This window comes from Chaetodon trifascialis, chromosome 20, assembly GCF_039877785.1.
Source record: "Chaetodon trifascialis isolate fChaTrf1 chromosome 20, fChaTrf1.hap1, whole genome shotgun sequence".
NCBI lineage: Eukaryota > Metazoa > Chordata > Actinopteri > Chaetodontiformes > Chaetodontidae > Chaetodon > Chaetodon trifascialis.
The window spans coordinates 7,891,455-7,904,276 of record NC_092075.1 but is presented as its reverse complement, the minus strand read 5'-3'; the positions used below and the strand labels follow the sequence as shown (position 1 = coordinate 7,904,276).

At 42.1% G+C, this 12,822-nt stretch overlaps 1 protein-coding gene across 3 annotated transcripts in view; it reads left to right on the top strand.

The window, feature by feature from the left end:
- Positions 1–12,533, top strand: part of znf462 (zinc finger protein 462) — a 51,247-nt gene extending 38,714 nt beyond the window's left edge. For all 3 annotated transcript variants that reach the window (XM_070989701.1, XM_070989697.1, XM_070989698.1), the window contains exons 8-13: positions 2,253–2,508; positions 2,693–2,832; positions 3,150–3,373; positions 7,168–7,489; positions 8,280–8,418; positions 9,687–12,533. In XM_070989701.1, coding sequence (XP_070845802.1) covers positions 2,253–2,508; positions 2,693–2,832; positions 3,150–3,373; positions 7,168–7,489; positions 8,280–8,418; positions 9,687–9,897 — 1,292 coding nt within the window. In that variant the 3' untranslated portion in view covers positions 9,898–12,533. The remainder of the gene's footprint in view (positions 1–2,252; positions 2,509–2,692; positions 2,833–3,149; positions 3,374–7,167; positions 7,490–8,279; positions 8,419–9,686) is intronic.
- Positions 12,534–12,822: the final 289 nt, after the last annotated feature.

The window sequence follows — 12,822 nt, the reverse complement described above, 5'->3', positions numbered from 1 at the left end:
ATGTTAATTTCCTGTAATTAACTAATCGATTAATCGGGTAATCATTGCAGCTGAAGCATCATGTATAATGCTCGATGAGAATAGTATCGTGTAGGAAATGTTCACATTTTAAACTTAAAAAGCAACATTTGGACTAAAAATGTAAAATTTTCTTGTGGTTTTAGTTTCATACCATTGATGTTACACATTAGATTTATTACAATATGGAAAATCAGCGCTCGGTCTCAACAAGTCCGCGTCCTGGTCTTTGGAAAAGAGCCGTGATTGAATAAATCCTGTGAGCATTTAGGAGTCTGACAGGTTTGATTTGACGGCCTTCTGTGCTGAATCTCTTCTACCAAAGGCGCCGTCGGTGCAGGTAGGCGCAGCAGCGAGCTCCTCGATGCGAGGCCGTGTTGTAGGTGTTTTGGTGGCTGTGCAGCCGCGGCTTTAGCTTGCAGACTGTTCTTGGCAGCAGCTGTCACCTTGCTGCTGGAGCTGTGGAATCTTCCCCGGAGCTGAAGCAGGGCAGCATTCCTCAATGCACCAACCACCACTGTCAGCTGTGCCCCACCAAGACAAGTGAAGCATTGAGACAGAGCAGAGCTGACATATTGAATGTCTCTGCCGTGCCAAACGAGCTACCTTCAGTCGAATGTCTAAAATTCTGGTGTTTGGAACAGAGGGCTCACATTTGATTGGTTCTAATGTTTACTCGGATTTCTTGGAAAACGGTTTGAATATAGCGTTTTCTGAAACGAGCTCTTTGAACTCCAACCACATCCCCCTTTTTTATGCAGCTTTAAAGTGTTCTCCTCCTCCCCTTTCTTCTCCAGCTCCTCACAAAAGTATTCCACCTCTCATTTATGCAACGTAATAGACAGTTCTGACCGGTAATCCATTAAAGAAGACACATCACCACCTCATGACAGCGTTTGCTCTCCACCTGCTATCTCATCTCCATACATCTCCACAATGCAGAGAGGATATTAAAAGCATGAATCAACGGTGGCATTGTTTGATTCGTGTGAATTCCTCTGCCTCCTCTGCACAAGTGAGAAATTGGATCTCAAGCATTTTATAAAGTTAAAGTTGAAAAGAAGTTTTTCTTTTTCTTTTTCTTCCATGCTTCCTCACACTGTGAGTGCTGAATGAAGCATTTTTCACATGGATAGATATTCTATTAGTGTCACTGTGGTTTATTTATTGATGTGTTGGAGGCCCAAAGTAGGACGAGAAGATGAGCTTGCTCACTGATATTATAGACTCTTGAGAAAGGGAATGAGGGGGGAGAGAGGTAGCGGACAAATGATGACAGTCACTGTTATACTTCTGTATGGGGAGGGGGGCACAGCCATATTCCAGATCGTCTCCTTTAGAGAGGAAGAATCAACGGCAGTACTCCACATATTTACAGAATATATGCATTTCCTCTTTTTGAGAAATGATCAGACATCTCTCAGAATAGAAGAGGCAGATGAATCGATCGGGGGAAGATGCATAAAGTGCAACCCCGATTCTGAAAAAAGGTTGGGACATGGAGTAAAACGTAAATAAAAACATTTTCCATGTTCCTGAGTCCATGTAGTAATATCCTTTATTACAATCATGTGTTCACAAAGTGGTGAATGGTCCATCCTCGCTTGTGAGTGACTGAGCTTTCAGAGTAGAGATGGATGAAGTACACAGATTCTTTACTAAAGGAAAACTACCAGCACAACAGTGTAAAAATATCCCATTACAAATAAAGTCCTGCATTCAAAATCCTACTTAGTGCAGAAATGTATCAGCTTGATGTAATTAAACCATCAAAGTACTCATTCTGCAGGGAAATATCCCCTGTGACTGACATATTATTATCTATGGCATTATTAGATTGTGAGGACAGATGCATTGATGTTGAAGTAGTGTTTCACTGTTGAGGTGGAGCTGGTTTAGTACAGTGCTTTTCTCACAGGGGTCGGGCCCCTGCAAAGGGTGACCAGATAAAACTGAGGGGCCGCGAGATGATTCATGGGGAGCAAAAACAAAGCTCTGCTACACAAATGTGCATTCATGTTTTGGACTTTTCTCTAAACTGCGCTTCTTTTGCGAAACATTTTTCTTTTGTGGGCTTCAAGATGTTTTTTAAATGAAACCATCTGAGGAGTTTAGAGGGGACATGTCAGTTTGGGACTTACAAACATCTGAGAAGACGCCCAAACTAGACACTGTTTTAGTGTGTTACAATATAATAAACTGCAAGTTTCTCTGAATTTCTCTCCCTGCCTCAGACCCATCGTACCTGGAGCCAGCAGATGTCCGTCAGCAGCTTAGTCATTACCAGCTGGCGTCCCGCAGTCAAATGTCTTCCGGCTCGACGCCTGGTGGCTCAACAGTGGCTGACAATCGACCGGACGGCGTCCTCACTTGTGAGTTCTGCGAGTTCAGCTCTGGATACATGCAGAGCCTGCGTCGGCACTACAGGGACCGCCACGGAGGGAAGAAGCTCTTCAAGTGCAAAGACTGTTCCTTTTTCACCTGCTACAAGTAAGGAGAGACAGCAAGCACGGGGAAATGGCTGACATGTTGTGTAATAAATGCTGGTAATGTGAGTACAGATGCTGCGAACATTGCAAGGATTTTTCAGCTGTGCAGACACGAGACAGGCGAGCACTGGATACGCTCCTCCGTCGTTTAACCATCCTTCTCTCTGTCTGTGAATCTGTCCCAGGAATACCTTCACCATGCACGTGGAGGCCGGCCACAACAACAATGCACCCGACGACGTCCCGAAAGACCTGCGCTGCCCTCTCTGCCTCTATCACACCAAACACAAGAGCAATATGATTGACCATATTGTCCTGCACAGAGGTACACAGCATGCCGAAAGGAAGCAGGGACATATCTGACTTCACTTTTGAGGGAATTGTTGAACATTTTGGGAAATGTGCTCGATGTTAACCTAAAGCCAAACCAAATGTGATTGCCTTTTTCTTCACCGCCGTGTGTGTGTGTGTGTGTGTGTGTGTGTGTGTGAGAGAGATAAACGTCATTTCATATCTCTCCTGCTCGTCCACATCTCTTCCCATTCTGTCGTTAGCTCTTTCCCTCTCCTCTGCTCTACCTTGTCTTCCCTCCCCTCTCTGCAGCCTAATAATCCACCTCGCTCTCTCCTCTTCTTCCACCAGAGGAGCGCGTGGGTCCGCTGGAGGTCAGCCGCTCCAAGCTGTCGCGCCACCTTCAGGGCCTGGTGTTCCGTTGCCACAAATGCACCTTCACATGCTCCAGCGACCAGGCCTTGCAGCTGCACCTGCAGAAGCACGCTGAAATAAAACCCTACCAGTGCCAGCTCTGTTATTATGACAGCAGTCGGCGGAGCCAGCTAGAGGAGCATCTACGCCTTGAGCACAAGGTCAGTTGGAGTCCACTTTGGATGCACGTGAGGTGTTGCACAACTAAATTGAAATTGACATACCTCATGGAGCTGGTTTCTACAGTATGATTTAAAATATGGCCATGAACCTCATTTAGCAGATGAGAGACTTTCTGGCTTATCACCGGTGGAGAGTCTCATTGAAAGTGGTTTATTATAAGAGCAGGTTTTAATAATCAGCCTGCTTAATGGCTGTAACATGAAGTGTTTACAGCTTATGAGCTCTGTAATTTCAGACTGTTCAATTAATTCTATATGGCCTTTGCTGGTTTTATGGAAGGTAATCATGAGGCCTGTGCCAATCATCTGTCTTCATTCCCGCAGTTATTACGCCAACAACACCAGGTCCAAAAAACAACAAAAACACATCAAATATTCAGAAATTATTTGGATCCCAGATGCTGATGTCATTTTGTTAAATTCTTTTTATCATTTCTTTTGTCTATTGGTGCAAAAACAAAACAGCGGTGACTTTAAAGGTATCACATTGATAGAAACAGGGACGATATAGACAAGGACAGACGGGAAAAACAACAGTGTCCAGATAGTAGTAATAATAATAAATCAGTTGCTGATTTCATTTAGCATAATAAATGAGTGGTTTAGGGGAATCCTGTAAAAAGTGTATGTGGGTGATGTGCGTGTATGGAAGAGGAAGAGAGAAAATAATATTGATAATAATAATATTACAATGCTGTGTTTTTACAGTACAAGCACAATTCCAAATGCATTTTATTTATTTATTTAATGCTTGACCTCGTCATCTTCATTGATTTTTTGTAAATATCTGCTTATTCTGAATTTGATGTCAGCAACACGTTTCAAACAAGTTTGGACAGGAGCAGCTAAAGGCTGGGAAAGATGTAGAATGCTCCAAAAACACCTGTTTGGATCATTGCACAGGTAAACAGGTTGATTGGTAACAGGTGAGAGTATCATGATTGGGTATGAAAGGTGCATCCTGGAATAGCTCAGTGGTTCATAAGCGAGGATGGAGCGAGGTTCACCACTTTGTGAACACATGATTGGATAAAGGATATTTACGACATGAGCGCAGTAACACTTTGTGAAGCCGTCAGTAAACACAGTTCCCTGCAGCAGTGTCACTTTAAGATCTGCCTTAAATATCAGCAGGGAGAACATGTGAGATAATGATTCATTTATTGTGTGTGCAGTCAATGAATAATAACTTCATTAGGTGAGAAATTACTAGAAGAGTCCAATTCCAGTTGAACCATAAATTCAGTCAGTATTAGGAAAGTATGTAATCTGTCTAAAATGTTTGGTCCACTCCTCTTCCCTGCTTTATTTTTCCAGCCTGCTTTAACAGTCCTTAAAAGTGAATATCACCGCATGGAGGGGATTTATTAAAACAACAAGATAACACAGCTACACAAACTTATGAAGCCAAAAAGAAACTCTGTGCTGCTCCTTCACAGATTAGAAGATAAAAATATAAAAATCTATTGGACCAAGATGACGCAGTATCAGACTGCTGGAGCTTATTCTCCCCACATCCAGGATGGAAAAGGTTCCAGCTCTCGGTCCCCCTTCAGGGGGATAATTCATGGGATGATGTGAGAAAGCACCTCATATTTTACAAGTTTAGAGTGCGTTAAACTGACTAGATGTCTGATTTTACCCAATGCATGATGGGAGAAGGTCCAGTCCTCCTGTTATGTAAAACAGGAGCAAGTGGGTATAGATAATAAATGAAGAGAGTTTAGCAGCAGACATGAGATGGATTGCGGCCACTATATATATGTTTGTGTGTGGGTGGTTGGAAAGGAGCACCATACAAGTGTTTGAGCCCCCCAAGAGATTTGAGCTGTCAGATAACTTTTATCAAGGTCTCAGAGCTTAATTAGCTTGTTAGGGCTGTGGCTTATTCTCAATCATTGTTAGCAAAGGCCAGGAGATGAAAATTTTAAAGCTTCCTAAATACTCTGACTCAAACCTGTCCCAACAATCAGCAGCCGTGGGCTCCTCTAAGCAGCTGCCCAGCACTCTGAAAATTAAAATAATTGACGCTCACAAGCAGGAGAAGGCTATAAGAAGATAGCAAAGCACTTTCATGTAGCTGTTCCCTCATTTTGTAATGTAATTAAGGAATGGCAGTTAACGGGAGCAGTCGAGGTCAAGCTGAGGTTTGTCTGGAAGACCGAGAAAACTTTTAGAGAGAGCTGCTCGTGGGACAAATCAAAGTCCTGTTTGACGGAAAAAGACCTTCGGGAAGATTTAGCAGACTGAATATGACCTTCATGGAAGAGTGATCAGAGAGACACCTTTCTGTGTCCTCACCACAAAATTCATCTGAACGTCTAAACAAGCCTGAGTCCTGAGCAAAGGTATGTTTGGAGAGAAAAGGTGCAGAATTTCATGAAAAGAACACCTTTGCAGTGTCCCTCACAGTCCCCCGACCTAAACATCGTTGAAAATCTGTGGACAGGCCCCAAGAATCTCTCAGAGCTAGAAGATACGTGCCTTTAATTTGATGTCTTGTGGACTTCAGGTCGTCTTTGACTCTCTGACATTTTGACCAGGGGTACCCAAACTTTCACGTATGTTGAGATTTGTGTGTGTGAGCATGTGTAAACCGTCTTTTGATATAAGTTTCTTGTTGTATAAAATGTTAGTTAGTAAAATTTGTTTTGTCATTTGACCCAGAATTTGAGGTATTTGCATGTTTTTGATCAGATTACATGAGTCTGTGTAGATCATCTTTTCAGATTTGGAAACGACTCTTGTTTACAGTCAGATGAGTTCATTGACCTTAATTTGTATACTGAGAGGTGCTGCTGGCATCCTCTGGTGGGTTTTTCCCAGCTATGTTTACATAATGGTACCAGTGCTGTTTGTCTTTATGATTTTTGTTTGATGAAGGTTTGAGGACCAAAACATAAGAAATAAAGTGACTGGCTGTGTGCAGGAGTTTTCGCTCCTTTCATGTGTTGCTGAAGTTCAAAAAAGGTCCAGAAAGCAAATAAAAACAACCCGGAAATATCTCTCAGACTGGATGAAATTTATTTCTGGGCAAGACAGTGAGCAAAAGCGTATTCATGGTATGAAGATTGGAAGAGCAGGCGTTGTCACTGAGGTTGCAGGGCTTCGGCTCTGAGTCTCCAGGGAGCATGCCAGGAGGAGTGAGATCATTTGTGACAAGATATATAAGTGTGAGATGATCTGGTTCTGCCATCAAGATCTTCCACCCTCTTTGCTTAAATACCTCCATTTATGTTGACTTAGAAAGAACACCTCTGGCTCGAGACACGGCAGGTCGTCACCTTCAAAAGAAGGTCTGATGTTGGATTTTGAGCTAATATAAGTTTCAGTGTAAATAAAAAAGGTAAAGCCCACACACTTACTTTATACCACAAAATATTCATAATGACAATGTTTTGAACAAGACATTCAACCCGAAGTTGCCCTCAATGGGCAGGTCAGTGCATTGCACAGCAGCTCTGTCCGTTAAAAGTTAGAAAAGAGCTATTTAAATGTAGTCTGTTAACCGTAATTTGGCAAGAAAGACGATTCGTGAGCCTTTGTGGTGAATGTCGAGTAAAAAGATTGAAAACAGCCTAAAATTCACGTGTCAACTTTTTAGTCCATCAAAAAATTAGAAACTGAAGCATAAATAAACGTAATGCTTTGTGCAAATATAGTTTCTACCTTTTCACACATGTTTTTGGGGAACTCAACTAGCAGAAAAGAAAAAGAAAGAAAAAGGAGCTCTGGGAGGCAAAAACTGATTAACGCATCCTGTTTCCGGTCAGGTCATCCGGAACTTTGAGCTGATGGGCCGGGTCAACCTGGACCAGCTGGAGATGATGAAGGAACATGGGAGCAGCGCCGAGGACGAGGATGACGAAGCAGAAATGATGGAGATGGTTGCGGGTGTAAAGGTAGCGGCCGCAGAGGACGAGGAGGAGGACGACGAAGGGATGGAAATGATAGAGAACATGGTGCGGGAGCAGAGGGAGATGGATGAGGAAGAGATGGAGGGCAACATCAAAGAGGAAGAGGAGGAGGAGGAGGAGGAAGACAAAGAGGAAGAGGATGTCAAGGAGGTGGAGGAGGAGAGGCCTGCCCTACAAGGTAAATACATGTGAATTCTGATCTTTACTCTGTTGATAGACCGTGTCAGTACAAACATAAAAAGCCACATTATTTTAATGTCAGACAGGATGCTTATTATCACGTGACAACAAACCAGTAACTGTCTGGGTGAAGAAGAAACCGTATCAGAAGGTTTGGATCCTCCACAGTGTCAGATAGAACCACTGATGTTTGCTGAAATCACACTTCACACCCAGCCAGTCAAGACCAGAGCACTCCTGAACCGTATTTGACTGCTGTACAGGAGCCTATCACACAGCAGATCTCTGTCCATGACCTTTTGGGATTACACTGTAAATGGGTTTCTGCTGAAAAGCCATTTTCTGTCTTTTTCTATTCTCAGTTATTTCATATCACGTTGTGACCTGTGTGAAAAATCTCCCGTGTCTCCTTTTAAGCCAAATAGATGGGCCCATAAGTAAGATGTGATGTGTAATGAGCAGTGTGCTTTAGCTATCCTTCATGAGCAGTGTTTGTCTTCCAAAAGTCTCATTGTAATTCTGAATTGATTTTCTCATTTCGTTCTTCTTGCTCATAATGCACTGAGTCACTTGACTGGTATTGGTTGCCCACTGAAGGAGAAAGTAGATTTCAAAGCACAGTATTACTGATCATCCCTGTACTACAAAGTACCATCATTCATTTCTTACACATTAAGAATTTCTACTCTGTGACTGATGTATAAATATGTATAAAACACTGATTGTCTTATACATAATAAAATCACTGTGTTCTGAGACTGACCAGTCATTGGAACTCTATTTCCCAGAGGTCCTTGCATCTCCCACCAGCAGCACCAGCAGCAGCTCTGGACCCAGCGGCGTCGAGAAGCGTCTCCCCTGCGAGTTCTGCGGCCGCTGCTTCACCAACAGTCTCGAGTGGGAACGACACGTCCTGCGTCACGGCATGTTAGTATATTTTCCTGTTTCCCTCTTTTATTTTTCTACTTCACTCTCTCTTTGTGTGTGAGCTTGTGTCCTTTGTGTGCACACAAACTCATCACGGTCGTGTTTACCTGTCTTTCTGGTCTTTGTACAAACAGCGAGGACCTTTAGCTGGGTCTTCATTTAGTAATGGCATTCAGACATCAGGGTTGTACGTGTTGAGGAAGCTCTCTGTCCTAATGCTGTCATACTAGGTAGGAGGTAAAGAGGTAGAAGTCCAAAAGGCAAGCAGGGGTCCAAACAGACATGTAGAGAAAAAGCCTGGACCACATGAAGTGGCCTGACCGAGTGTGAAAGAGAATGAGCAGGTATATTTACTGCAGAAGTTTGAACAGGTGTGCAGGTGGGCGAGGCGAGGACAGGTGATATGAATGGTGGGAACACAGGGGTTACTGCAGGGCAGCAGGGAGTGGTAGGATGAGAAATGACAGAGGAGTTAATGTATGGCAGAAGGCTCAAGGCAGATAGTGAATGTGGCGCAAGACTCAGGCTGACCTGACACGTAGTCCACAGAAGATGAATCCTAGTGATCACCTGGCTTTTCATTAAGCACCACCATGAGGTCCGTTCGTGGTCTCGACAGCCTTTGGATTGTTCTGAAGTTTCATTCAGACATTCATGTTCCCCAAAGGATGAATTATAGTACTTGATTCATGATCAACTACCTGCAAACTCAAAGACATTACCATCAGCCTCAACTGTGCTTTGTATTAAATGCTAAAAGCAAATGTTAGCATGCTAACAGGCTAAATTGCAATGGTGAAAATAGGAAACATACCTTCTAAACATCATCATGTTAGCATTGCCATTGTGTGCATGTTAGCATTTAGCTCAAAGCCCAGCTGGGCAGTAATATGTATTTTTCCTAGGATGCCGAAGGCATGACCCGCCCTACTCTGCCTCTGATTGGGTTGCCCTCATATTCTTGTCCTAACCCTCACCAATCATCACTCCTCATTCCTAAATCTAACTAACCCAACCAACAAAGACAATGAGTACCAGCCAATCAGAGACACTGTATGGCAGGTCATGCCTTCACCATCATAGGAAAAAAATATATTGTAATTGTAATGTAATAGCTTCTGCCATAGCTGTCCGCTTTTAGTCTTCAGTGTTTTATCACCATATATCTGCATATTCACAATCATCTCCACTCTATCAGTAGCTCTATGTTGGTTCATATCGTTCCACATGTTAAAAGTGCTCATTTGTGTTCCCTCCTTCATCATTAGGATGGTTAACAACAGCCGAATGGACACCAGCACCTCCTCCGCAATAGAGGCCTCAGCTTCATCTTCCACTGGCTCCTCTGTCCTAATGGACACAGGATTGGACCTGTCCGGCAACAGACAAGAGGAAGCTGATCTACCACCGAGAAGTCAAAGCCAGTATGTGGAAGACAAAGAAATGCTTGACACCAAAAAGGATCAACAGTTTGGTTGAACTGATTGTGGCCTCTTGGGATATTGTGCTAGAAACTGAAAACATTGGGTAGGATCAGCACTGAGTTGGATCTTAAAATAGGACGACAAAGGAAGAAAAAAGATTGAAACTGAAAAAAAGTGACTTCTTACTAGATTTTAGGCGTTACATATTTAAGTATTAGGTTGTGCTGCATAAATCGGCTGAGCTCTTTAAATGGGCAGTCCCCTAGGACAGATCTTATATATTGGTAACCAATAGTGAACAGAACTCTTTATTGCTGACATTCTGGTCAAATCTACAACGAAAGATCCCACCTAGATAAAACTAAGCTATTTATAAAGAATGTTGTCCAAAATGATAAACTAAATTTAGCGTTTTATTATTTGAAGCACCTTTTACAATCCCCCCCGCTCATCCAAAACAGGGTTACTGTAAATTTACCTAAAAGGAACAAACAAGATATGAAAGCATTTACAACAGTAACCCACCGCAGAGCTACCTTCTCTTGTTGAAATCTGAGATTCTTTTTTCATCTCGTGTTAAATGTGTAGAAGTATTCCTTGAGGAAGAGTCGCACCTTATCTATTGTAGTAAAATCACAAATCACGTTTTCGTCATTCGTAGAGATACTGACAATTTACCCAATGTTTGTAGCAAATTGCTATATTTTAGGCCCCTTAAAATTATACTACGTATAAGCCTTCAGCCCGTGGCACCCTTCGCAATTTGACTGTACGATTTTATTGTCCAGTAATTTCACTGATGTGATGAAACCAAGGAAGTAATGGGATTAGTGTGAATCTCCCTCCCCTGTAGGATATGATGTTGTTTGTATTCCAGGTTGAACAACATCACAGTTAACGTCCGCAGATCCCTGTAACACAGATATGTTTAATGTGTCATGACTGTAACTATATGGTATAGGTATCTGTTAAGCTGAGCGTAGCAAGCGTTAGCCTGGAATATAACGACGGGTTTTAACAACAGCGGTGTAATGTCATCATCTCATCATGATCATGACAGAGGTTACACTTGTCTTTTCAGTGCAAAATTTATGTTGTTGAAGCAGAGCCAGGTCTCCTCTGGGTGGGGGCTGGCTGACGCTGTGCACAAACCAAGTGTTGACCGCCAAGACTGAGTGTTGAGACCCAAGTGCCGAAAATCACCAAACTCTCAAAATCAAGTGTTTTTTTCTTCAGTAATTTGGTTAATTTCACTCCTTTTGATTGGGTTCAATTAGATTTGACTTCATTGTAATTGCATTATAAGTACCAGTACAACGAGCATATAAGCACATTGCAAACAGTCACCAAGAAGTGTTGGTTCAACTACGTTATAAACCACATATAGTATATATGCTTATCAACATCTGGCGGTACAACCCTGATTATACAGCATCCCGGGTTGTATTTAGCCGTGTAAGCAGGTTTGGTTCATCTGCCAAAGTTTAGAGAAATCTGGCTCTGAGATTTGTGCAGATCTGATAGAAATGAAGGGAATTTCATTTGTTCTTCTCACAGCATTGAAACATTTCAGCGGTTTTTCATCAAACTGTTTCTCCCAAACAAATAGTCAAAGTGAAAACTGCTGATAGTGTGCTCGGCGTGTTGTGAAGATGCTGTTTATGGGAAGAAATGCTGCTAGTGATTTTTTTAAGTGTGTTTGTTTAAAGAAAAAAAAAAACTGTGAGCACCACAAATGAAACTCCATGAAACAGGTATGTTTGGAGCCATGTTTGCTTGATTGACAGATGTCTCTGCCTTTCACAGTCAGCCCTGGTGATTACCTCCACTCCATCCAGGTTCCTCCACATCACCCAGATTCGTATTCCTAGGCTCCAAATGACTGACAGGCAGGCATCAAGGATTAAACTCAAACCTAGTGTTTCAAAAAGCCCCTTCAGAAACTCATGGCTGATGCCACAGAAACCGCAGACATGTTTTTCTACAGTCTGTGATCCGGTTTTGACGTGATGGGATATGCTGAAAAGACAAGTGTTGCCAGGTCAGAAAGCGATAAAACCATTTGTTTTACACGTGCACGGAGTCTGTTTGCCACTGGGACTATATGTTGAAGATTGACTTTTTTAAAGGTGTCAAATTCCCCAACTTTAACCCCTTTAAATTCTCACGCTGTGTGCTTCTTTTTAGACAAAGTTGTCACGTTATTGTTGATACTGACAAAAGGCAGAGATTGTATTTGTTGGAAGTTGCTGCTTGAATGCCCTAAAGCCTTATAAGATGATAAATAGCAATTAAGTCAAACTTATGTCCAATTCCACTAAGACCAATAAGCAACGTTATACAGTCTGAAGTGAACTGGCTGATAACAAGAATATCAAATTAGTAGAGGAGCACAATTGATGTAATTGTGTTCTTGGTACCAAAATATTTCCCAAGCCTGCTGTGTTTGCTGCTGTGATTGTCCTTCCTGAGCATTGAACCATTGATAGAAATGGGAAATCTGGGTTTGGACCATAGAATTTTGGAATTAGAGTTCTATGGATGGAACCCAGGTGAACTACATGTTCGCAGCCATGTATAGAAAACAAAACTACTTGTTAAGTGTTTGAACTGTGGTGTTTCAGAAAGGATACTTTAACCCTTTTTTCCTTTAGGTGTTCTCATTTTAAAAAAAAGAAGAAAAAAAAGAAATCTAAAGATGATAGCTAACCCTTAGGGGCTTTTTGAGTCCCCAATCCAACATTATTACACTGTCGTACAATGTCTGGTTACAATGAAAAATATCTCTTTTTTTGTACTGTAATGGGAATGAGCAGATAGGAAGAGCAGTGTCGTTGTACAATATTTAAACACGTGAAGGAAAATGATGCAGTTCTCTGCTAATTAATGGACAGGGCTTTTATTGTGAAGGAGAAAAACATGGCAGAGTAAGAGACAAGAAAATAAACTGTTCCTTTGGGGGCATTTACCTAAACTGCTT